At 36.2% G+C, this 27786-nt stretch overlaps 1 protein-coding gene across 1 annotated transcript in view; it reads left to right on the top strand.

Moving 5' to 3' along the window:
• PDE10A (phosphodiesterase 10A) overlaps nucleotides 1-27786 on the top strand; it is a 171821-nt gene that overhangs the window by 88401 nt on the left and 55634 nt on the right. Inside the window, exons 3-5 of the mRNA XM_005526937.3 lie at nucleotides 14316-14344; nucleotides 25289-25409; nucleotides 27281-27330. Of these exons, the coding sequence (XP_005526994.2) occupies nucleotides 14316-14344; nucleotides 25289-25409; nucleotides 27281-27330 (200 nt within the window). The remainder of the gene's footprint in view (nucleotides 1-14315; nucleotides 14345-25288; nucleotides 25410-27280; nucleotides 27331-27786) is intronic.

Below are 27786 nucleotides of genomic sequence, written 5' to 3'. Positions count from 1 at the left end.
AGGCAATTTTTCATTCTTAGAAGGACCTCTTTTTGGACATTTGCATCAGATATAATTTTGGGTTTTGAAAATGTTTTTAAACATGTCCAGGACCCAAGTCTAGAGAGGAATCAGTGGAAACTGGCTTGGTAACTCTTGTTTCCTCGAGGAAACAGATTAGAAGTCTAGAGAAAGTACTAAACTTTTGTTATGACCTCTCAGTAATCCTGTTATCTCAGTCTGACCTTTTCTTTGAAAGTGCCCCAGATTCATTGCAAGAGATTGTATTATGATCAAATATATTTGATTTGACGTATTTAATCTTTGCAAATTTTCCTCTAAGTGGTTGCACAAAGTATATGTTGAGTTCCAGATACTGGCATCTATACACACAGGAAAAAAACCTCACAAAGCTGCAGTTCATTTTGTTAGTTCTAGCAGAAAGTCCTGGGTTAATGCAAAAGCAGAATGTATTTTTTCATTTTCCCAAAAAGATATCTTTAACGCCTTATGACCAATTGAAATGCTGCAGGAAAACATGCTGAACAGTGGTGCCTTTCCTTGAGCTGATGATACAAAGTTCTTGTTCTGCTCCAAAAACACATCTAAAGATGAAGTCTCAGTGACTGTCTAAAAAGTTACTGTATGCAAAAAATAGGTTAAAAAAAATTGTCAGTTCCTAAATGTTTGCTCCTGCCTGTCATACTGAACATCTGAAGAACCCTCCCAATTTGCTTATAAATCCTCTTCTTATTGAGTCCTTGAACAAATTCAGAATCTTACAAAGTTTTCACTACTTTCAGCATTTACTAGAAAATTACTGCTCTGAAGACGAGTGTTTGAAAGATACTGTGGCATAATACATGAAAAACTGAGCTGCTCTGTCTGTAGAGAAGCTTAGAAAACAGCTTACCTGCTTATCCCACTCATGTTTTTTGTAAACATCCTTGGCTACATTCCCAGTAAAGATAGGAATATGAAGTGGCTTTACCAAATGATTTATTTCTTTCCTTTATGTACTGAAAGGAGAGCCCTTTGGGGAAGTGTAGGACAGATGAGAAAGGAACAAAAGCAGGAGTAAATGCATGTAGACTACAAAAAAGAGGGATGGATTGTATAATCTATTGATGATGGCAGGGTGAGACACTCACTCTTTTCAATTAGCACCCCATAGATGCAAACAAATATGTTGTATTTGTTCTGTTTCCTTTTCTTGCTGGTTTTCATTCCCATGAAGTAGGAGGGCACAGAGCCTGTTTTTTTTTTTTTTGTTTTAAAGAAAACATAATTTCTGGGATATAACAAGTCACAATTTAAGTAATAAGTCCCGTTTATATTAATATTAGCTGTCAACTTAAACCAGCACTCTGGAGTGGGTTTCTAAAGGAATGTATGCAGTTATATACTTGTTTTGTGTTTGTGGGAAACTTTTTTATGCATCAAATTAAAGGACACTTGCTAAAATATGTATAGAGAAAGAAATAAGTTTAGTGACTGATAACATTTCAAATGAAAACTTTTAAAGTACTTAATAAGGATTTTTGCTCTTAATCAACAAAGTGATGTTGAATAGGAGAACACAGGATTCCATTGTTAAAAAATTATTTCTGAATATTTATTTTGCTGTTTTCTGTGGATCAAATAATGTACGGTATGAATACGGCCAGCACTGATCAACTGATAGGCTAAATTCAAAGACTATTTTCCTTAATTTTTGCACTCTAAACTACCTCCCATTATGTTGCCAAAGCAAATGTGTCTTTGGGGATAGAACCCAGTCTGCACTACACAGCTGACTGCCAAGCCTTTCCACTGGAAAGCCAGCCATTATCTTCTACTCCCTACTGCACAGTAGGGTGCATCCACCCATTCACAGCATTGAGCCATGGCTTTTTATTTTATGGTAATCTTTTGTATTAGATATTCATAGGAATAAATTTTCTCTAGCCATGTAGGTCATATTTCTCCTAAGACAAAAACTGAAACATAATAGATACCTTTTTTTCCCTAAAGTGTCTTTGAAAAAATTGTAGTCTCTAGCACTGGGTTTTTCTTGGAACTGAGCAGGTTTTTACCCTGTCATTGATATTGTAGGCACACCTTATCCAATTTCACTGCCGTACTGCAGTCGGCACACAAACAAAAGTAAATTAGGGAGTAGGTTTGGATTCTTCCAGTATATCTGGAATTGTAATGGAAAAAGAAAGTATTAAAAGCAATAACAGAGTGTAAATCAGTTACTGAAATCACAGGCATCTTTTAGAACGAGGTTAGGGAATCTGTCATTGCTCTGTCAAAGGAAATTTCTCTCCATGCTTGTTTTCTACCTGAGATTTGGCTAAATAATTCAAAATTAGGAGGCTGAAGATAATTTTCAATCTTAATGCCCTTCCTCTTTAACTGTTCCTAAAATATTATCATCTAAATAATCAATCCTAAATCATTTAGATGCAAGATGGACCAATAGAAAGTGTATACTCAGAGGTATGACTTAGCAGTGTTTGTCTTGATTGTTAGGTCTTTCCAGATTTGAAGAGAATAGTGTGAATTCTTACATAAACCTTTCTCTGCGTACTCTACAGGTACCTAAAATATATTAAAGCTTCTTACTCATTCCAGTCCTGTGCTAAAGGAAGCTAATAGAAATGAATGTTGATCATGTTCTTTGAATGGAAAGACCCATTAGACCCATTAAATCTAGACATCTCTGCAACTGCTACATTTTACTAAAGAGGATGTGTCCATGTCTCCAGCCTGAAGGAAGCCATAATTGCATTTTGTTTTATTAAATATTAAGCTATTGCATATGAATGAAATTGTCATGTTAAAAAAAAGAAATTAAGTCGTAATCATCTTAGCAAAGAGAACTTTCAACGCCTCCTTGAATGTCTCCAGGATCTCAGGCTCCTTTATTTGGCACCAACTAGTCTTGAATAGCCCAGTCATTATGCCAATGAATTCTGTCTGCTCAAGTGGTGTTTGCTCAGTCCAGGACCTTCTTGTTCCCAGGAAATAACTCTGTGGTCGATTTAAACCTGCAGTGCCTGCCCTCAGCTTCCATCCCTGGGTGTGTATATCCAGCCTTTCCCATGCACTGATCGTTTTGCTTGTGTAATTGTAGGTTATATCTATGGCTCGCTGCTGCAGCTGTAAACTGCCCCAAGGCAGTGGGGAGAGCACAGAGGTGGCACTTCAGGCTCAAATTGGTTTCTGCTGGTGTGGACCTGCATCTTGCCATTCCTTTCTAGATAGTTTCATCTCTTCAGGAAGAGACAATTTCAAATATTCTAATCTGAGATGGCATCAGCTGGATCTGACTGATTAATAGAAAAACATTGATAAAACACTGGATATGGTTTAGGTAATAGAATCACAGAATGGTTTGGGTTGGAGGGAACCTTAAAGATCACCTAGTTCCAAGCCCCCTGCTGTGGGCAGGGACACCTTTCACTAGACGAGGTTGCTCAGAGCCCTGTCCAGCCTGGCCTTGAACACTTACAGGGATGGCTGACCCTGAGCTTATCTAGGTATCTTGAAGAAGTGCCTCCTCACTCTTTCTGTACAGAATTTCTTTACAATGTCAAATCTAAACCAACTCTCATTTCAAGTCCATCCCCCCTTGTCCTGTCACCATGTGCTCTTGTAAACAGTCTCTCTCCATCTTTCTTGTAGGCTCCCTTCAGGTACTGGAAGGCTGCAATTACATAACCCCAAAGTCTTTTTTCCAGGTTGAAAAAAATGCCAGTTCTCTTAAATTTTCCTTATACAAGAGGTGCTCCGTGCCCCCACTCAACTTGGTGGTCCTCCTCTAGACTCACTCCAACACATCAATGTTCTCCTGTGGTAATGGATCCTTCCATTTCCAAAGGAAAAGCGCCATGCAATTCTTTAAACTCTGGAGAAAGATTCATGCTTTGAAATTGTACACGTCTCCCTTTGAGTCATTTTCCATGTAGGTATCAAAGCAAGGACTTTCCAAGAATGACGTGTTAGGCTGAATAAAATATGCACAGAGAGGACGGGGTGCTTAAAGGAGTTAAACTTTAACACAGATTGTACTAATAAAATTTTCAGAGAGAAGTGGTGTGCGTTTGAATAAATCTGCACATATGGGGACTGGTATATATTAATTTGGAGTGAAAGCTGAATTTTCAGTTTGTTAGCTATCTCTTTTTATAGTAAATCCATTTTGGCACATTTTGAAGGTGACAGGAATTTGCATCTTATTCAAGTTAATTAGAACCCTAACAGACACCACTTTACCAAGTCGAGACACTGCTGTGGCTCGAAGACAATAGAAGGTAAGGCAATCAATTACAAATTAGTGATTCCAAAGTGAATTCACTGTAGGCTAATAATTCGAAATAGTGAAGAGAAGAAAAGATAAAGCACCTCAGATATCAAATAAGCCAGTGAGTGGCACAGCATGTAAAAGCACAGACCTATGTGCTAGATGCATTTGGCCTTTTGTTTATTTCATAAGAACATCACCTCAGTGAATAAGACATTTCTGTGTGTATTATTTCTGGACCGATTTCATTCTTACTTATTGTACATCATAATATAAATTTTATATATACATTTAAAGAAAAGCAAATGTAACTGGCTTTTTCCCTTTCAGCTGTCTTGGAGACTGTCAAACTTGAAGTCCTTTTTATAGAATTCATGCTCAGAATGCATGGAGTAACTTGGAAGTGACCCTGGAAAATAAATTACTGTTTTATAGAGCTTTTTCTGCATTTCTTTTTTAGATTTTGTTTCATTTGGCATATTTGTTTTTGTATACTAACTCATAAATGTGATTTTATAACCCTTATTTGTACTTTTATGCTATTTTGAATCCAGCAGCTTTATTTGCTATATTGATGTCTTTTTTTGTATAGTTAGTGTTGTCTAATGAACTTATAAATACTTCATTCTACTAGAATTTTAATAATGCCATCTGTTCACTTGATGGAAAATGGCAAAGCACACTGAAGCAACTACTTTTTTTTTTTTGACAGCTGTATTTTTAAAGCTTACGATTTAAGTTTCCATCATTCTTTTTTCATTAACAGTGGCAGTGAACAATATTGGAAACAAAAGGAGTTTTCTTTTTGTGCAATTCTTACCTCGTGACTTACATGTATGATTTTCTTTAGATGCAGTTTGAGGTTTTTTGAACTGTAATAAAGAGTATTTTTTTATTTTTACTGGATCTTGTTTTCTACCATGGCAGAAAGTAAAATAATCCCAGAGAGGTCAGTAAAGTACATCACTGTTGGTAGCATCTGACGTCTTTGTCCAAGTTGCTTGCTCATCCTAGCATCTTTGTCCCTCTCTCCATGCATGTCCTCCTTTTGGAACTCTTGTTTTGAAAGTATTTTCTTTGGATCTTCATTCTTTCTCCAGTCTTGCTTCATTTAATTATGTTTGTCTTTTGAACCACCATCTTATTATGTAGTTCTGTAGGCTGTTCTCTTTGGTGTACTGTTTGGTGACTTAGTCTCACTCCTGCAGTTAGCTGTCAAAACATGTGGCCTGATGTCTGGAAATGGTCAGGTCCCCTAGCAGCTCCCGAGGGAATTAGTGCTACATGTGGAAACTGGGTGGCCTTGTATGTAGGCCTGAGTAGATGTCAGACCCAAATGGGTTAATTAACACAGCTCTGGTGTTTCTGAACTAGGTAGACGTAGCATATAAAGTGTCTAAGAAGCAATTGTGTCACGGGGTTGTTTTTCCAAATTCCTTGTCCAAATAGTTGTGTGACGCTTGCTTACGTAAGCAACTCGTGTTGGTGTTGACAAAACTCTGTGGCAAGGCCGATGAAGGGAGTTGGGAAGAATGATGCTGTAACTGACAAGTTATGAGATTCCTCAGTCATGACTGTTTCAAAACTATTTTGAAGGCATGGTGAGAAGGGGCTTAGATTATGAATTACCCTTTTCAAGCTTGCAGGAATAGATTTTTCGCTTGGTTGCTGGCTCTCAGTGTGTGATCATTAGTAGTTCTCTGAGATTGACAATTTGGGAGATAGACACAGCTCCTTATCCCAGCAGGTGGCAACTTCAGCCGTGCTGAAGAGGTGCGGTTGGCTCTGGTTCCCTTTATTCCACCGACAGAAGTGGTACTTCCAGTTTCTCTTACTGCTGTGTTAGATAGAGTTTATTAGCTTTCCAGCTGATTTCTTTATGTATTTCCTGATTTCTTATTAAGTATTTCAATTAATTTACCATCTGCATTGGATTTTGTTAGTTAAATAAAAAATGAACATGAAAGTAATTTTGTCTTGCATGAACACAGCCAGTTATTCATTTACTTTAAGCTTGTGGATCTGAATTTGCAGTTTTCCTTTGGACATTTCTTTTTTTTTTTTTTTTCTTGACATCTCTCAGGTGAGCTGTGAGTAGAGAATTCTTTCTGAAATTTCCAGTGTAATCTCTTCTCTGTGTGAAATTATGTCTGGGGCACATTTGCCTTGCAAACCCCTAAGGTTGGGATGATTTCTGTCACCAAGTCTTTCTCAGGTTCCTAATTGCAGAGATACTGTGATTTACCTCACTTTCTTACAGTTTAATGATTCAAAGAGCTAGATTCTTATGATGGGACATCAGTGCCTCATAGTACATCCAGCCCTCAGTTTGAAGCCAGTGTCAAAGTTTCTGTACTGAAAGTTGGTATGTAGATTTGTTGGCATAGTGGAACATGAGGATGTGCTGGTGGGCATACTCAGAAATCATCAGTCCACTGAGAACTGGGTTCTACCTGTCAATTTTTGTGGAACTTCTTGGAGAACCAATCTGGGTCAAAGGATAATCTGTATGCTGATGTGCCAAGGCATTTAATGACCATATCTCCTCATGCATGTGGACTGCTAGGTGCCGTGACTGTGTAGTGTCTTCTGATGCTGAAGTGTCTGATGTTGGCTGTTACAGCATGTCCTCGAGGTTACACAAGATCAGTCAGAGCCATATAAACACAGCTTCATTGGGAACATTCTTGTTTCAGCCAGGGACAACTGGTATTCGTCACATTCTTATCTTGTCTTTTAGTAAGCTCACTGTTCAATAACCTTCCTCAATTATTTCAGATAACCATAATATCATCTTAAAGGTTCACAAGTTCACAAGTGGCTGAGTCTCTACAACTTAATGAATGACCATTCTCACGTGAGCAGTGGTAAATCAACACACCTGCTCATCACTGGGGTATTTAACTTCCTTTTATTTTAAGGAATTAGGTGCCAGACTGCTTTGGAGACTTTTTTAAAATCATGTATCCCTGCCTAAAAACTTCTCAAAATCTGGCTTAGAATTTTTAATACTGCACCTGCTATTAGGGAGAGTTAAAATTTTGCATTTGTTCAAATGTCAGTAGAAGAATACTGAACTCCACAACATCTTGGAATTTTTGTTGTTGTTGTAGAGCAGCCAAAAAGATAATTCTTTTAAGTATTTTTTCTTGTATCATTCTCGTGAATTATAATTATCTGTCATTATAAAATGATTTTAGAATAAATCTGACTAGTTCAGAAATTCATAAGGTGCTGTCATTATATTTCATGGAGAACTGTCTATAATTTTGTAGTTATATATTCTGTTCTTTTCCACTCACTGAAGTTATAATTTTATATTTCTTTTAGCAGTCTTCTCATTGCAAGCAAAATGTTTTACTCACAGTGGTGGTACTGATAAGTAGTAAATAGTTCAATCTTCTCTTGGTTTCAATCTGTTCATCATGTTAGCGTAACATGTCATTTTTCAAAGACTCCAAAGTCATGAATTATCTGCACATCATTTTTCTGTAATATTCAACTCAGTCACTGAGAGCTTGATTATGATTACTAACAAATCAGCTGAAATATCCTAAAAGCAAAAAGACTTAATTTGTAAATTTTAGTCTGTCTTTTTCATCTTCAGGTTTTTTTCCTGATTAATTTAAACATTTTTTAGTTTCTTGGTTTTCAATCTCCAGAGTAAAGTAAATAAAATACATCTCTAATACAAATGTACCTATGTTGTAGTTACAGTAGGGTTTCTTCAGAGGGATTGAAATGATTCCCCTGACATAAATACGTTTCACACTGGATGACTGCACCCTCCCACGTGGTAAGGTATCATCTCAAGCTCTAATGATCCCTTACCCTTGTTGACGTTAGCAAACTTTTCCTCTGGGGCATTCTCTTTTATTTCTTTTGTCAGCTGTTCTAAAGAGAAGAAAACTACTCAGTCTTGATTTTTCTGCAAATTCTGAGGATTTTACTGCAAAGTTCAGTAACATGACAGTTGTTTTCCATGTAGTCAGAGGTGCAGAAAGAAGAAAATCAAGCAGACTGCGAAGCTCCTTGTTCTACTTTTGATTCTCTGTAGCGATAAACACTGGAATCTGAAAATTTCAAACAATTTCTTAAGAGTCCAATAACTTACACTTTTATTACATGGACATGTTTTTCCCTAAAAAACCACAATCTTTTATGTTTCTAAACAGAAGGAGACGAGAATACAGTGATCAAAAAGGTAGGGATGAGAACAAAATAGAAATAATTAAAAGCAAAAAGTTTGCTAAAAATGTTGGTACTGATTCTCTGTTTCCCCAGGGTAAGTGAAAGATTACATTCTTCCTAACATGTGTAAGATTATTATGTTCTCTTGCTGTCACTGAGCCATTTGCAGTATTTCCTGCTCCAGAAGCTGACAACCTGCTGAAATTTTTTGGTTACTCTTTGGGCCAACAAGTCGTGAAACCTTTCTCCATGCCAGCGATGGGAACGTCACAGCACTGAGCTGTGGGATCCCATCCCTTGCCTCACTGGGCTCAGAGTGGAGTGTGGGCTGTATATAGTTGTTGGGAAAGCAGGAGGAAATGTCTTTCCTTAAAGTTCTCCAGGCATCCCATCAGTTGGGAAGAGGTATTCATGGTCTAGGAATAAACAAACTCAAGGCCAAACTCAAGAGGCCCAGCAGGGTCCTAATAGTATGCATGTTTTTAAAATATCCAAATAAAATATTTTTTAAATTATCAATATTTATAATATTTTTATTTATATATAAATGTGTTTTTAAAATATCCATATGTCTTGCAGCGGACAAGATCCAGTGGGGCTTTTCTCAGGTTGCTGGAGCTTTGTCGGACCTGCTTCAGTGTTCTCTTTTAATCATCTCTTTTCAGCCCCAAACCACTATATATTACAGAAATGCCATGACATTTAATACGTGAAAGCATTTCTGTTTTCCAATGCATGCTGTAGCAGTTCTATTGATTTTAATGCAATTGCTTAAGGTATATGTCTGAATAGTATTTAAACCAACAAAAATGTAATTTTTTCCTTGTCTTTAAAAACACCCCATGAACACAATAATACTTTGATTTTGATGTTTGAATTTTATATTTGAAAAATATCCAAGAGTAAAGGGACAGTTCTATTCAAAAGTGAGATGACAGATTAGTACTGGTAACGCTGTTTCTTAGATACATTGATTTCAGTAAACTCTAAGGATATGTTATAAATTAGAACGGGAAAATCAAATTTGATTTAAAAAGAGTAATTCTGAAATTGTCTTACTACTGGATGAGAGCCTTCCTTCACCAGACATGCTTGCAAGATATGTAATGAATTTTAAAGAAAGCTGCAGTGCAGCCTGTGGAGTGAAAGCCAGGCAGAATTTTGTGCGGGACAAGAAAAGCAGTAGATATGGGCATGGAGGTATAGCTGTAAACTGGCAAGTATGAAAACATGATAAACTGTTTTACACGCTCTTCAGCCCATTGTCTTGTGGCTGCATTCCGGTAATAAACAATGGTGATTGCACCTCGTTGACTGATATGGTAGATGAGCTAAGCAGTTTAACACTCTTGTCATTCAACAGCCCTGTTGAATAGGATATGAAGTCATCAGCTAATTACCATAAAACACAATTATAGACTTTCTTGGTAAAGCATATTTACTGCTGGAAACTATTAAGTTTCTTCCTGATGGTCAGAGCCCAGGTTCCAACATGATTTTTGCTGAGGTGTATTACACATGAGAGACTTCTATGGAATTTTATGGAGCTTTTAGCAGATGTGGGAATACCCTTCATAGATTAGTTTAAATTGTCACATGCATTGTACAGTTGAGGATTTTTATGAGCATGGACATATAAGTGTGGAGCTACCCCTGGATCTTCCTCATGCCATTCTGCTCTCACAAGGACTGGTGATACTTTCACAAGATGCCTTTTGGAAGTTTTCTGGCCAGAATAAGCCATCCTGCAAAATTTCTCCAACTGTTTCATCAGTTTAGTGTGGGCTAAGACCATAGAAAATAATAAGCTTCCAAATTTACCAGATTTAGGTATGCCTAATGAAGCCAAATGCACAGTCCCCTGCATCCTATTGTGTGTAGTGCCCTGTTCGCTTATATGCGAAGGAGTGAAGTAAAATTTTAGGACACCTGGCAGACAATATGTTTCTTTGCTTACCATCTGCAGTGAAGTCTTGGTTCAGGCTTTATTTATTGTCTCATGCATGTTAGTTAAGAAGAGGAAGAACTGAGCAACTTAAAAATAAAAATGTAGATCTTATTGTTCATGTAAAATAGCTAGAATTCATGTTCTGTCCTGCTTCAGGGAAAGGAAAACAGTATGCCACCAGTGATCAATCTAATTAATATTCCCTTTCAATGTCTAAGACTATGTTTAAGCAAACTAAGTTAGTTTTCTGTGAAGTAATACAAGTGGTTCTGAATTGTGAGGTAAATCGAGACTTGAAAATCAGGAGGTTTTCAGGTGCCCATGAGATTGTGCATTAAGAAGCAAGAATGTTTTTGAGTGATGGCTTGAAATTTCTGTTGCGTATGTGTGATAGTTACTGCTTTAAGAAACCCACCCTCAGATGAGGTGTCTTTGAAAGATCTTACAAATTCAGTGGGGACATAAGCTGCCAGATTCAAGATGTCTAAAACAAGGATGTAAATTGCAATTAAAATAGACTGACCAATTTCATGATGCCATTCTACCACACAGATAAAGTAAAACTTGGTGAACTTTATTTCATGGTGGTGAGATCAGTCTTTAGCCCATCTACACAAATTGATGTGGAATTTCTATTGATCTATAGGTGTATGACACTTTTCAAGGTAAAAAAAAAAGCGGCAAATATATACATGCTGGTCTAATTGCAGCGTTACAACTTCTGTCTTATTATCTGAAGCCTAAAGCAAATTTTAAAATAAAAGTTATTAGGTCAACTTGACATCTGCTGTGTGGGAAAAAATTCCTTAGGAAACTGTGACTGTAAAGCTATCTGGGATCTCATAAACAGAATTAATCCTGAGCATTTGTTTGCTGTCATCAACAACAATAGTGTACCAGCAGCAGTATTTAACTACACACAAAAAGGAACAGCATAAGACAAGGGAGGAAGTCAACATTGTTTTTCCAGAAGAGTTCCTGTGATAAAACTAACTGGAAATTAGAATCATTGCTTCCATGGTAAATGCCTCAGAATTTAATGTCTGAGAAGCTGAAAACTATCTGCATTAAAGTTTTCTTTGTGAATGACCTGGCTTAGCATCTTGCAATTGTCAAAAACTTACTGGCCTTTGTTTTGTTTTCTTTTTTTAAAATGCATGCATAGAAATCTAAGTATGAAATGGGAATTTATTTTTTTAAGGTGCAAAATGAAATCTGAATTTTTCCTATTCAATGAACAGTTACATAGTTTAATACACCTCTTCACATACACCCCAATAAAAAGAACCCCGAGCCAAACTAAACCTAGCATCATTTATACTTTCCAAACAACAAGCTTCTGTGGATTTTTTTTCTGTCTCTTCCCTTTCTTATTTTCTGCTTCTTTCTATTTTATATTTCTGGGTTTAGTATGGAAGCTTTCCCAGATGGATGCTGTCTTTAATTGCTGTAATGATTATTTTGCATAACTGTAGTGCACTGTGCAGTTGTTAATTAGAATTGTATAGGTAGTTAAGCTGAAATTGCAGTGGCAGTTACGTCTTACAATGGGGTGAAAGCGATAAAATTGTGATGGTAGTAATTTATATTCCATATGTTACAATACATTGATTTTGTTCCAGTAGAGAGAGAGATCACTAGTATGATTTACCCATGTTTTTCAATATATACATCATGACTTGAGTAAAAGGATGCAGGGTTGAAGTTAATTTGGAAGATAAGATTTTTAATTTTTTTTAAGGGCACACTTATCCAGGACACTAAAGGTACTGAGTGAGAGCTAAAACAGGTGGCAACTTTACATGGGGAAAGTAATTTTACACATACAGTGGGGGTGGGGGGGAGTCTTAATTATAATTTTGAGAGAGATATCAATATTACAGAATATAAAGTTTGAAAATGTTAGCCAAGGTTTAGTAACTATCAAGAAAGAAGTAAAATGCTAGGAATTATTCCTGTCAAATAGAGAGAAACTCCGTAAATCATCCCTGTGTCATTCTGTAAGCCCTAGCTGTGTTTTTCTGAGCTGCAGTATTGCCTGTAGTTCTGGACTTCCCAACCCAGCAAGGTGCAGTGGGACAGAGGAAGTGGCAGCAGTGGTGAGAGTTACCAGCAGCGAATCAGACCAGACCTCTCAAATCAGGAAAGGTTTAGATGGGGCATGAAGCAGAGAAGGACTTGCTTTGGAGATCTGTAGAATCCCAGGGCTGATAAATAAGGTGAATAGGCTGCATCAGATGAAATATATAGTGTGCAGACTCAAAGTAAAATAGTTTTTCTTGTATTATATGTGGAGCTCATAGCATTTTGAGAATGCTGAAGACTCATGACTCAGTCTTAATAACCAGCCAAACAAAATCTAACACCCCTCCTACCTCACAAAAGTGCGAGGAAGAAAACCCCATCCTTTAAACAGAAGTGTGTCACCACTGATTGAAGAAATGTTTGATCCGTTGGTTACTGAAAACTGCGAGTACACTCCAAGGAAAGTGTCGTGTCATCACTCTGTTTTCTGTTATTCACATTTCCTGTTGCTCAGTGTCAGAAGTCAGGTGGTAGGGGAGAGGGATTTTGAGTGTAGCTCTGGCTCTTCTTGTAACTGGTATGCAGATTTGTCTGGTTCAGGAAGATAACATCACTGAAGGTGGCAGAGCATGTGTTACACATTGCACTGCAAGCAACAGAACTGCCTTAAATTGCCTAATTATGTTTATGTCCATGTTCTGCATGTGTAAATTAGCGGCATATCATTTGACTGGGATTAAGAGAAGACTAATATTCGCTCATGGTTGTGAAATATATTATTTTCCTTGGTATCGCTCAATTTTGAGAGGAAATCTGTATTGCTATAGAGAATTATTTCATCAGAAATTGTGTGTTAAATGAGTTTGCTAGAAAATAGGGGAGTTTTCTATCTTTATTGTTTAAAAGTTCATCTTAAATGGCAAGATATAAAGAGCCTTTGACAAATATAAACATATGGTATTTTCTGTGAGATTAAATCTATTTCCTGACTTAATTTTAATTTCCAAATATAGTAATTTGATTCCCAGGAGCACATAAAAGGTTAAAAGTTCTCTTCATGTTTTCAGAAACAACTAACCAACTGGAGGTTTGTAAAGGTGTATTAAAGCTACTTTTGGTGTGGTTAAACTGAAAGTTGGAAACTCTTCCTTTGGCAGATGTGTTCTTGCTGCTTTCCCCACATCTTCAGAAGTACTACTCAATGTTTTAGCTCTGATATTGTACCTGTGTTTATTTATATGTATTAAACTTACCAAAAATGCATAAAAGTTTGTTTGCATTTGAAAGGAAAAAACGTTGTTTTTATACATATATGCATACATACATACATACATATATATATTTATAAAATCTTGTAATCTATTTTCTTTTAACATGTTATGCCAGATCACATCAGTGATATTCCTCTTTTCTTATGGCTACAAGACTTTTTTTCCACATCCAAAAAGTCAACAGTACTAGAATCTTTGATACTAGAACAGAAGGTCTCGGTCTGCTCACTAGATTCCTTGTAGAGTGTTGGTGGCATTTATTTGATAACAAAGGCCTTTAATTCTCAGACTATTGGATATAAATGTATTGTTTAGCTGGGCTGTGCCAGCTTCCCTCTGAATTCTAAAATGTATGAAATCTTGTATTTTTATTAAGTCAGGATAGCATTCCTAAATACTTTATCCTAATTTCAGTTGATTTTTAGCTTTAGGAATTTTTAAAAGATTGTAAATGCAAACCAGTCTCAGAATATTTCAATCACTTGATTGAACCATATTAGGAAAGTCTTGTACAAATGTACAAAAATCGTTTGAAGTTTTTTTTATCTTGTTCTTCATTCAGCCTAGAAACTTCCCAGAGTGCCTAATTGTTTTGTTTGTTTCCTTTTAGATGAAACGGCTCCTAAAGAAGTCAGCAGGGTAAGTGCTGCTCTCTATCCCCTCTAAAAAGAAGTGGCCCACTGTTCACTAGAGATGATTTTTCTACAGACTCTGATAGACTGATAGAGATTTCTCTCTATTCCCTGGTTATAGTGGATCTCTAGAGGAAAAAGTGCTGTACAGACTGTCTAGAGAACAGTTAATAAGGAAAATAAATGTTGGGAACACTTGATTGGCTGTAAATAAATTGAAGGGTATTTTGCATTTAGAGTTCTTCCAGTGCTATTTTCATGATCCAGTTTTAAAAAGATACTTCATGGAAACCAGGAAATTCATGGGACTTTGAACATAACATCAGACTATTTAATCAGTATAACTGCCTCAATAGATGGCAAGCATAGGAAGGGAAGAAAAATGCCCTATTTAATAACTCCCTTTTGAGATGTGGTATAGTACAATGAGTTAAATTTTCTGATTTAGTTTATTTTGCAGTGGTCTGCATGAAATGCAATGTACAATCCTAAAAAAACATTCAGTAATAGACTCCCAACCCTAGCCCTAGATCTGATTGACACTGTGTCCTGAGGAATATCTGCCCATGACTGAGGACTAATTACAGGGATCTCTTAGGAATGAGTACCTTTGCTGTCACTGAGAAAAGATCAGTACATGGCAATCTGTTGCCCCTAGATGGCTCCAGCCATCCTGAGGGACCTCATAAGATGGGAGAGGCCTTACAGCTTTCCCAGGTGGAATCATAGTTCTGTTTTGCTCTCTTTCTTGAATGTCTTGCAGAAACTATTTCATGTCCCCAGGAGAAGCACAGTAGTGTCAGACACATATTAAAAATAGGGCAGGTTGAAAGACTACAAAAACTGGCTGGATGCTCCTGCACTCAGTAGAAGTCCTTTGGAAAATGCTAGAATCTGGAAGGAGTGGAGAAATAAGGCTGATATGGGAAACCTCAGTTTTGTAACCCTGTGAGCAGAGGGCTGGGATGAGGGGGAACTGAAGTTCATCTCATACATGTCTACAAAAAAGAGATTAAATGTTGTCTAAAATGAGTTAATTCAAGCAGACATTTTCCATATACATGACATGCCATGGACTTATAAAGGTGTTGGGAATTTAGGTGAAAATTAGTATGTTTAGTAATTCATTAGTTTTCAACATGGTTTTTGTTCATACCTTTGTATACTACTGTTATGACAGTGAATACCTTTTGGTGCTATGTGGAATTATTGTTATTAGTATATCTATCTATATTGTTTTGATCTCAAAATAGCTAAAGATTTGCCTAAGAATCTCAGAATTTCTAATTATGTATGTGGGAAAGTTCCTTTTATTTGACATTAGTTTAGTAGATTAACATTTACCTAAGCCTCTGTAAAACAGAATCACAGAATATATCTTGATTACCACATCTGAGCTATTTAAGGAATAGAAAACAAGTTCTGAACCCCCAAGTCTGCCTTGACAGTCACTGCCTGTGTCTCTCAAACTGGTTGCAGCCATCTCAGCCCCTCAAAGTCATATGTAAGGGCTTAGGATTTCCTGAAGATGGATGGGCTGTCACTTGAAGCCCTGGAATCAGTAGGGTACAGATGATACTTCAGATGTTCTTATGCAAACATTTTCTCCCTTGTTTTTTTTAGCCATCAATCATTGTGCACTTGGTATGTATACTGTGCTGCACTACTATTTGGTTTGGCTTTTTTGAAAATAAAGTACTTGAAGGTACTTCAGTAATACACCGTGCTACAAATTAACAGGTTTGTTTCTTAGCTGTATTTTTGAATAATGCCCTATATAATAATGTAGACCATTGTAATACATCCTCTTTCTTCAGCAGCAGCTCAAACAGATACCAGTTTAATTAAAATATGAACATAAATTAGAATTTAAATTAGGAAAGTTCTGTACGTGAGTAATGTTTTTCAGACAAAAAGACATGTTCATGCTGACTGAAGAATTATGAGTTTTGAAGTCATTAAGTGTTACATTTTTAATTCCTGGAAACATCTGCAAGAAGCAGCTTGTATCATAGGGAAGAAAAAATTAGGGTTAGTGAAAGGAAATTTATAGCAGGATTAAAGCACCGATTGCTTAACAATACCATGTTAGCTACAAAATGAGGTAGGAATATACTGCAAAAAATCTTTAATTGTTAGAAGGAGATTTCAGTATTTTCAAGAGTTTTATGTTGCAATTTCACGCTTTGAAAATTTAAGAAATTTTGAAATGTAAGTTTAGAAATCCTCTTGTATGGGAACTGCATTTTGAATATATTTTAAGCTTCTTAGTAGAAAATTAAAATAAAAAAGCAAACTTGGATGTTGGCACTTCAAGTTTTTGAAAGAAGGGGAGAGGAAAAAGAGAAAATAGGAGATAAGTTGCACATAATTTAAATTTTGAGAATTGTAGAATAGAAAAGAAGCTTTTCAAAATTTATTATTTTTAATTCTGGTCTACTAATGGCAATTTTGTCAATATTTTGGTGTTCAGAAATTATATGGAAAGATTTCCTCGTTTGGCCTGACATAGCATCTGATGGGTGGTGGAGGGGAAAGATTTCCTGATTCCTGTAGACTGCTTTTGGCTTAAGAACAGCTCTGGTTACAAAATACCTCATGAGCATCTGTGACCAGTGAACCTGTGAACTTTTTTCTGAATACTGGTTTCCAATGTCTATGAAATATATGTAACTGGGGACAGAATCCCTTTTTTTTGCATGATGCACTATTGGGAACATCCTTGGAAATGCTGAGCTTCCTCTGCTCACTTATTGTGCAGGTGTGTGTTGGCTGATCCCATCCATCCTAGCTACATAAGTGGTTTTCTGGGCAGAGGGATTTCAGAAAGAAAACCAACTATTGAACTGCTTGGACAAAGAAAACTTAAGCTGAATACTTTGTTATTTTGCTGTTCCATCTGCAATAGAAACTAAAATAGAGAAGTGTGAGTTTGAGCACTGAGTGCATGTGTATTCGTGCACATCTAGACTAAAGATGTAGTTCTCTGACAACATTAGTGAAAACAGTGCGCTTTGGAGACATGTTATTCTTTTCAGCTGGCAAAAATAACCCCATTCCTTCATGAACTATAGCCAGGATTCTGTTCTACGTGCTGCTAAGTTTCCCGTGATCACTGTGTGCTCTTTTGTACCTCAGATTCTAAAGTTTAAATGAAAATACTCAATGTTCCTGATATGATCACGGCAAAATTGTTCATTTTGCTCAATAACTTTCCATTCCATGTTTACTTGAACAATGCTTCCAGGGAAGCTGCCTTTTGGCAAGTACCTTTGCTTTGTAAACTCTGGCAATGCCAACAGCAATTCACTTTGTAGAAGTTTACCATATAAACACCAGAAAATTATTACCTAGCAAGTGACTTGCTCATTTAGAGTACTTTATTCTTGGAAACAGGAATGATGCTTTAATCCTCTCCTTTCCCCTTTTTGGACTTGCAGCTTTTTGGCAGCTGCCTTGGCACCAGCCAGCACCCAGCACAGTATGTCACTGCCAGTCACAGAATTAGCAAGTGTGTTTTCAGTAAATAGTTGCGGTAATTGCATGTATCTTCACTGTGCAACTGATAATAAAGGCTCTTTATGACACATTGGCAAAGCAAGCCCCTTCCTTGTAGTATCTTCTTATTAAAGATGGGATTTAAATGTTTTCACATCATCCCAGAACTGAGAACAAATGAATCAAAAAGTTAGGGGAACTAGAACAAATATAAAAATATATATAAATATATATTTAGCCTTTAGAAGTGTTGCAAATGGCACTGCACCTATTGTCACGAGAAGATGCTTGTATAAGCTGACTTCTTTAAAAAGAAAACCTTGTGAGTACTGTGGTAGTGATAAGCAACAGTGGTAGGAAAATGAAGAAGTTTATTTTTAATTTTGTACATGGTGTCTTTAGAGTGCTTGCAAGTCAAGTATTAGGAGGGAATGTCATTTTATAAAAAGCTTTTTAAAAAGAGGAGAAGTATTCAGCCTTGTCAAGTTAAACTGAAGCTCATTATGCTGTTTTATTATATAATCTGGAGAGGTGATATAATTGAGATATTCATGAAGTTTTATGAGCCTTACAGTTAATACCAGATTATATGGTTACTTCTATGTAATCATAATGTTCTTTTCTCACAAGTGAAACCTTTGTTTTTTATGATATATTTTTCCTATTGTTAAGCTATTTATTTCTGTGTTACCATTTGGTAACAGGGAGGGAGCCGATGGGAAGGTTAGAATGGATGTCAGTGAGTGGGGGCTATGGGGCTTCGTCTAGGAAAGGTGTTCACAGTCTCTCTGAAGCTTGGAAATCAGCTACATAAAAAGGCTGGGAAATGTGTGCCTTCAAAACTAGTGAGTCCTTTCTGTGCAGAGTAAGAGAGCTGGTTTGCATCATAATAGGGCCTGTGCTGCCAAATGTCATCTCGTATTTTCCTTTCTTTGCTTTTGTCATGAAGGTGTTTGATGAGTGAAGAAAAAATTCATAAATACTTGCATATGGTGCTCCAATGCTAAACTTTATTTACCGTGCAAGTTCTAACCTATGTCCTCTCCAGTCAAAACAAGAAGAATAGACGTCAGACAAATGCGTGTAGGAGCAGTTTTCTCTGAGGCTATGTACAAGCATTAAAATTAATCACCTCAGCTAAGACTGCTCTTTATAGTTTCTTGCTTTCCAGTGTCCAAGTTTAAAGAAAACTGGTTACTCCAGCCAAGCCCAGTTACCTCTTCTGATTTTTTTTGTTTCCTCTCCAAGCTCATTGCTCCTCTGAAAGCCATCTCTATGTTGCAAGTTTGCTTGTCACTTTCTTCAGTCTGAGGATTTCACATCCTTTGGCTCAGCATTTCCACTTTGAAAGAAGCAGCTTGATTAGCCTTTTGAAAGTTTGAGGGGTTTGTGTTATTTCGTTATTTTTTTAATTAAAGTCTAGATCCATATTTTTGTTTCTTCACATGTGCAGTTTATATGTGTTTTCAGTGTTATTAGAATGCATTTATCTTGTGGTTATCTATGCCCCAAAATAACAAACACCAGTTTCCATGCAAGATGGGAACTAGCCATCAATGCAGATAAACAGTGCAAAACATTGCAGCCAGTGAAAGTGCCAGGCCTAGAAAAGACAGAAGTACACATAAACATACATGGCAAACATGCACACAACCTATCTCACTACACATAAAATAATATTATAATATTATAATATATAATATAATATATATTATAATAATATTATAATAAATTTTTGTGTTGATTTAATTAAATAGGTTGACTTTTTTTTAATTTTATTTTATTTTTCCCCTGCTACCATTTCTTTCTTTATACCCAATGGTCGGTCATCAGAAGTGCAATAACATTACTATAGCTAAAATAAAATAAAGCAATTTCTACCATTTAAAGGAGTAGGTGACTGCTGTGATATTTACAGGTCTGATCTTCTTTGTTTCTACACTAGCTGTCTGAATACTCATTGTGATAAAGTGTAGTGACACATGGAATGAATATTTTAGGTACTTTTAAACCAAATGTCTCTTACAAGGCCGCCTTTGCCTTAAAGGGACTGGATTTAGTCACCAATATGTTCCTTTCTAATTGTGCATTTCTTTGTGAAGAAGAAAAAAAAAGGAAACACAGAAGAATATTCTTCAGTTTAAAAAAACATTTATTATGTGGGTAAATAAAGTAATAGTGCAAAAATTCTTAAAGGCCATATATAGTATTTCTTTAGAAAAGATACAAGTAATTGAATATTGATTATCTTTCCAAAAAATAAGTTATGGATGCAACTGGAAAATTATATAGACCAAGTCTCTCAAATCAGGATGGTAACTGTGCATATGGGATTTTTCATAATGCTACCCAAGAGAAGGGAAAGCTGATCTATTTCAGAAAAAAAATCAAATAGTTTATTTAATTATTTTTGTAACAACATTTATTTTTTTTATGAGAAGTACAAGTGTTGCTGTTTTTATAATGCAAGTATCAATGGCATTGAGAACATAGGTATGTAAGACCTGTCTTTTTATACTTCTGATCAAGTAAGAAAATACCTAGCGTGAAATATTTTGGACTGACATCTCAATCAAATATTAAGTTAATTCAGACCATTAAGATTTCAAACAAGAGTTCTTTTTTTATTTCGAGGGGTTTTTTAGTTCATTTTTAAATTCTTTCCCTGATGACTCCTGTTGCCAAGACTATAGTTTTATAGGAAAAAACTAGTGTTGGATGGACATTTATGAGGAGATTTTGATTGTTTTTGGTTCAGCAGCTGCCTATGGTCTGTAGTATGCTAATAGAGAGGAGCTGTCAGTTTTATAAAAATGACTGAAGAACCTTGGGTGAAATCCAGTCCCTGCCTAAGGACATTCTTTTGTGTAAAATGTTGCACAGGATTATTTTAATTCATTATCTGCAAATTTTGATGCTGCCATTGACAGTTTAATTTAGGCAGTTTGAAAAAGGTGGTTGTCTAAAACACTAACTGATGTAACCAGATTCAGAATGGGTGTTATAAACTCCCGTGTCCATGTACAATGTCCTTGGCCTATGTACATCCTTGATTCTCAGTGATTTCACACTATTCAAGAGCTGAAGTTCCTTGCACAAACCTCTATTTGCCCCAGTAGAATCTAATCCTGCTCCAGGAATTCCTTTTTACCTGGACAGCTGAGTTCATTTATTCTTTCTGAGGAATGCCATTTTGATTTCACAAAGTGTTTTCGTTGTTAATTTTTTGAGGCTGTTTTTGTTGTTGTGGTTGGTTTGTTTGTTTGTGCTTTTGTGGTTATGGTGGGGGTTTTTCTGTTTGTTTGAGATGTTTCTCTTTGTTTATTTGTGCTTTTTTCTCTTTTGGCCTGCTTACATGTCTTGGATCAAAATTATGTTGCCAGTTTCAAGTGCTTCTCCATCTGTCCATGGTGTGGTCCCCTGTGACAGCTCTAGAATGCCTTGCAGTTGGATAAAATTGGTGGCACTGGATGCATCAGGTCACTCAGCACTGCTGAGGCTTTTATTGTACACTCATCCAAGCAGACTGCACAGCGGTGAGAGTCTGGCATTGGCCCTCTCCTCCTGGCTCCTCTGGCATAGCAAATGAAATAAGGGAAACCTGGGATAGCACGGTTTTCCAGGACATTCAAGTTTGGTTGATTTTTGTTTTTTGTTTTTTTCCTTCTCTCATCCATTGAATTTCTGCATCCCCAAAGTACATTTGGCTAGCCCTCTCCACATTAAATGGGATTTGGGTGCTTGTTTATTCTAACTCTAGTCTGCAATAGGGTCAGACACTTTGAGGCCTGCAAAAGGGCCAAGTTCTGTTGCAGAACAAGGAATCTGTTGCTCTGGAGAAAGAGCTCTGTAGTCGGGAATAAGTGTTACATAGAAACTTACTCATGGCTATTCAAATGACATTTTAAGAAGTTGCAGAGCAAGCAAAACAAATTCTGGATTATGCTGGCACTTGTTGACCCTCTGCTCTATTAATGACGGCTTTTTGTTGCAGCACAGGGGCTTTATCTTTCATGCAAAAGCATAGAATGCCTGTGGCACAGCTGCTATATGATCATCAAAGCATGGAAATATCTTCATTTCAGGTTTTTTTTTGTTTTTTACTTTAGATATTAAATTGTGTACTTGAATATTAGTTTCCCCATGTGTCTTAATTGTTTAGAATGAATACTTAAAATTTATCTCTACAGTATTTCATTATCTCCTTTAATGTTTATGTTCCTAGCCTCCTTCTTTAATTCTAAATCACAAAACTATTCTTAATCACCTGTCATGGGTTGTTGTCTTCTATTGCACTGCAATATTCCAAAGACTAAGAACCATATAAATATTTTTACATAAATCCTGTAAAAACAACCTTATTTTAGATTCATAAATTTTATTATGAATATTTATAACACAATTTCCCTTCTTAATTGTTAGTCCATTTTCGTAGCTTTAAAATATACACAGCTAGTAGAAATATGATGCTGGTATGATAGTACTAAACTAGTTTTTAGTCTAGTTGAATTATTTTATGTAACAACATTGAAATTCAGATTATTACAGTAAGTATACCAAAATACTTGTAGACACTGAATCTTAAATAGAAGGAAATCAGCAATGGGAAGAATGAATTAAGGAAAAAGTTTATGAGCATTAATAATGTTTAAATTGCAAATTCAGAAACTCTACTTACTCCATATAATAGTGTATATACATACATACATATATATATATATATATAAATACTCCTTTTCCACCAAGTGTGTTTAATTTTTTTGAGGAGTTGCTTTCTTGAAGTAAGTTTTACACCAAATATGCACCAGTCTGTATTAGCAACCACATTGGGCAGTGCTCGTACCAGAGGATCCTGATGACTTACTCAGTGTTTAAATACATGGTTTCATAAAGACTCTTGTGGCTTTTCAACCAAACGTAATTGTGGTCATCCAATCTAAAATGCCTAGAACCTAATAAAAAAAACCCCTCTTTCACTCTACTGTAATAAAATGAAAACCATTTCACAGCATGATGGAGTAAATTTATGTTGATGATTGATCTAAGAATGACTTAATTGTGAATGTGGACAAACTGTGTTCCTCTGGCCAGTTGTGGGTGCGCAGAAGGTCGGCACCAGACGCGTGCCACGTAACGATGTCTGGCGTTACGCAGCTGCCGACTCTTCAGTGGCATGGCAATGGTTCTCCCTGCTTACCAAACGTTTGCAAGCACATGTGGCAGAGGTGAGGATAAAGGGCACCTAGCTATTATATAATTATTATGCATGCTGAACTGCTGCTTGATTAGAGGGAAAGCAGTCATTCTGCCATGGCTGTTACGCCAATGGGCTCGTTTTGATGATGTGTTCTCTTAACGTATTCGCTTTAACCTTTGAAGATTTGATTTAAATCCTGACTGTGCATCACAGGCGAAAAGATGTGTATTCATTTCCAAGTTCCGAGAAGGAGTTTTTCCAGATGATAAAGGCTTTGTGCATGTGTGCTTGATTAGCTGCTGTTACTTTAGGGTATGTGGCCGCACACGTTTTTGCAGGCTGGGGTTAGCACATCTGAATAGTGTAGACTCTTGTTCACCATTTTCCTGCTTTATGGCTACTTATGGTTACAGATTGTAAGCATAAAAGCTCCACTTGCGTCAAACTATACTATTGTTTTCTCCCTTTGAATAATAAGCATACAGGAGTAAATGTGGGACACAACAGAGGGCAGGCAGTGGAAGCTTGCCAGCTATCATATTGTGCTAATATTGGTGGTGGCATGCTGTATTGTAAACTCAAGACTTGCAGCAGTTTATGCATTTATGCAGTGTGACCTTACATCGCTGTCAAAATGTATAACTGTCACATCATTTTACAGAAAGAATTATGAAGTGTCAGGTTTGTTATACATGGAGAATATTTGGACAGCCTAGGACTCAAATGTTCTAATATGTCCATGTGGAGCAATAGATTAATAGATTAAGAAGAGGTCATGGCAAAGATTGTATATTCTCAAGAGCCATTTTAAAGTCAAGATTAAGACCTGCTGAATTTAAAGAAACTGGGAATTTATATTATCCAGCAAGCACTTTGGTTTTTTAAGTTTGTGGAGCTTTTTGGTTTCTTTGAGATGAAGCATCAAAATGTATCCTAAATACATATCTTTACATGCTCTGTATTCATGATATAGTGTGTTGTATGCATGAAAAGAAGAGGGGGAATAAAAGTTATATCATGAAATATATTGTGTAAGTGATGTGCTTAATCCATCTCTGAGTGTCACATGTAGAGGTTTCCCACATCTACAGAGAAGATCTAGAAAAATACTGAGCAGTTACATATGTTCACATAAACATTGGCATGGTAGTGGGCTAGACTGTGATATTCTGAACATTTATGATATTTTCCATAGTAGTTTATATTAGTCTGATCTATATTAAACTTGTCTCTGAAGTATGAATGAGCAGAAGAGTAAGCCTTAGTCTTTCAAGCAACATTAATTTGTCTAAATATCACCAGCTTAATTTTTAGTTTAAGCAATGTAATTTACTGCATCATGGAGTTCAGTAAGTAATTGACCATATTACTTTCTTCAGTTACCACATTACCAGTTTTTGGCCAGGGTAATGAATCTTTACTTAGTGCCAAGTATTGCTTTCTGTGAAATTATTGTTCGTGATGCTGTCATGCTACACATAGACATTTAGTGCTGTTTTTATCAGCCCTTCAGAACTTGGGAAATGGATAAACAAATGCAGCTGGGTCCCTGAAGGGAGGCTGCATCTTCTTTCCTGTGAGATTTTAACCATGCCATGCTGTTCCATCATACCAGCAATCAGCACCCCATGGCTCCCATCTAAATATCCTAACTGATTTGTAATCTGCCAACAGATTTGATTTGATTTGATTTGTGTCTGCCATCATCAGTTGGAACAAGTGCCTATGAAGCCACACTGTCTGGCATGATTTTGACTTGTGATTTTTGTCCATCACTTGGTTGGTGTTAATCACTCCATTATTTGAAAGGCTGAGCTTCCTGAGTTACCACCACCTGAAAGCTCTGGTGCTTGGCAGTTCTGCCATTTGGCACATGAATCTGAGGTGGAAGAGGTGGCACATGAATCTAGGTGGACTAGAAGCTTAAAAGGAAGGAATTGAAGTCTACTTACTTGATAACTGTAATTTCTCTCATTTTCTTTAGACATTGTCCATGATCCTGTCTCAGTTTAGGCAAATATTAACTGTTCAGTGATGTTTTCAATGTGCTTTGAACACATGTCTAATGAACAGAGAGTGGAGTGCTGTGCCTCTTGTTTAGCAGTGACCTTGCTCTTCAGGCAGCTGGATTAGGACAGCTCTGCTTGGCTTAGTATTGAAATCTTAACATATTATTTTTAAAGAATATGTATGTTTAAAACCTGCAAAATGCATCTCAGTTATTCTAAAATGTTCTTCTCATCTTTGCTTCCCTAGTACCAGGATACGAATATGCAAGGCGTAGTGTACGAATTAAACAGCTACATAGAGCAGCGCCTGGATACAGGAGGAGATAACCAACTGCTTCTGTATGAACTGAGCAGCATCATAAAAATAGGTAAGAAGGAGACTCAGATGTCTCTGAGCTGTTAGCATCAGTGCACAGCACATTTCTTACGTGGTTTAATTAATAAATTAATAAAGACAGGTATTGAGGGATAACAGTGTTCCCATTGGATGTTCTCTCAGTCTGAACTTAGTTCACCTTCTGTCCCTCGGTGAATCCCTAGCTGCACTTAAGTAAATTTCATCTTTGGACAGAGTTGTGTATCCAGTTGGGATATTAGAGTCTCATGCTAAATGAACCAAAGAATCGACTATGATGGTGTTGCAGTTTCAATACTGAAAAAAATTAAATCTATCAGTAATATCACAGCATTCTTAAACTTCTTTTGAAACAATTGAAATGTCTCTGGAAGAAGGCCTATCTTTTGTGTGATCTCAGATTAAACTCAGTTGTTTAACTGTTTTTTCTATCTGATGTAAGTTCCTTGTGTGTAAGCAAATGCTACACATGATCAAAAGTTAAAAAGTAAAAACAAAGAAATCACTTGCAATAACAACTTAAGTGTAATTTGGCTTCTTTTTAGCCAGCGTGGACTTACTCAGTCTTCAGTAGGAAGTGTCATGGTAGGTTTCAGTCAGCTCTTTAGAAAGGTTTTACTGTCCCAGCTACTTCATCATTTTGCAATGATGAGTAATAGCTCTGGTTTATATATAAGATGTTTTAAAGGAACCTTTTCTCTGCTGATTTTGCTGAAGCTGTTATTTGGATATTGATGTCCAACTCACAGCAAATCAAATTTGTTAATACACAGCAAGTGAGACTTGACAATACAGATTATGTTTTACAATTTTTTTTATTTTTTGTAAAGAAGATGGGAGGGGTTTTTGTATATTATTTCCTTTACAGTACTCACTTGCCTTGTAGGTCAATATACTTAGGTATTACAGATGAAGGATTTAAAATCTGAACACAAATTACTGTGTCCTCAACTTGTAATTACCAGTCCTGCTCAGCTGACAATGAGCAAGTAACTACACATTGGAACTTTTTTCCTTTTGTCAAAGAAATTAGGAAAGCCATTTGATTTGATTGAGCACAAGTAAAATTTTTTCCCTTAAATGTACTAATAGGATTCTTGAGTTCATTCATAAAACAATAGGTACCACATATGCCTTTTTACTGGCTAGAATGTTTATTAACTTTTGGAGAGACTGACACCTAATCCAAGCCTGTTGTGTAAAGCAGGGTGAAAAACCTTTTCTGCAATATACTGTTCTGATTTTGAGGGTAAGTTATGATGGTTGGTTTGCTCTAAACTTTTGAGAGTTTAAGGAACTTGACTTTACCCTGTTTCATACCACAATCTGAATCTGGCAGAAATCTAAAAAGTATAAACTTTCTGGTGAGTGCCAGTATTTTTAATATGTGCAGAAAATAGAAACAGTTTGTTTGGAAACACATTTTTATAGCAGTATTTGTAGCTCCTCATTTTCCCATGATTTTCTCTCTTAAGGCAAAGACAAATATAACTTAACATTTACAACTGGCATTTATTTTACTCATAGAAATTGTAATGGTATCTGACGGATTATACTGTAAATATACTTTTTTATGTGACTCCTATTGTATGAATTAATTTGCATTTACAGACACTAGGCCTTGGAGTATAGATGTATAAAGAAGTTGTTTCTAATTATCCTTTAGAATGCAGTAGATGCCAATGAAGAGAGCAAGAACTCTGTGGTACCTCTAACTTTGTAGACTCTTGGATATTTTAGGGGACACAGCAAAAGACCTTAACCTTTAGAAGTGTAGAGGTTTGTCCTAAGTGGAATTGAATCTGTGGTTTCACCTCAAATATGTTGCATAAGTTTGATTTATCCCTGTGAGTACAATTATTTCTTTTGTTATTGCCTTGGCAGCTACAAAAGCTGATGGATTTGCACTGTATTTCCTGGGAGAATGCAATAATGTAAGTATACTGGATTAAAAGGCTGCTTTTCTGTACTTTCACAAGTATGTTTTCTAATATAGTAATGGTGGTAATGAAAAAAATATTCTCTGCATTTAGATCCTTGGTCTTTTTGTTTGTTTTTTTAAGATTTGGCAGTTATGCTATTGTTTCTCTGACTCTGGAAGCTTAACTTGTGATTTAGCCCTGTTATTAATTGTCTTTAAGGAACAGAAGACTTAACATGGATTTACTCTCTGCATAGCCTTTACTTTGCATCTAGTTATCACCCTGATTTTTTTTTTAATGTTAATTGTCAGCTGCAACTTGATAGTGAGGTAATGTAAATTTCAGATGTGGATTCTAGTTGGCATAATATGTTTAAAATTTATTGTTTCAATAGTTTCTGATGTAATAAATCAAATAACAGTGAGTCCAATATTTGTTTTGTTATTTGAATGCTAGAATACTTTACAT

Source organism: Pseudopodoces humilis, chromosome 3 (assembly GCF_049639895.1).
Source record: "Pseudopodoces humilis isolate 2021_Gansu_Grassland_sample_001 chromosome 3, ASM4963989v1, whole genome shotgun sequence".
Classification (NCBI taxonomy): domain Eukaryota; kingdom Metazoa; phylum Chordata; class Aves; order Passeriformes; family Paridae; genus Pseudopodoces; species Pseudopodoces humilis.
This window is presented reverse-complemented; position numbering and strand designations above follow the sequence as displayed.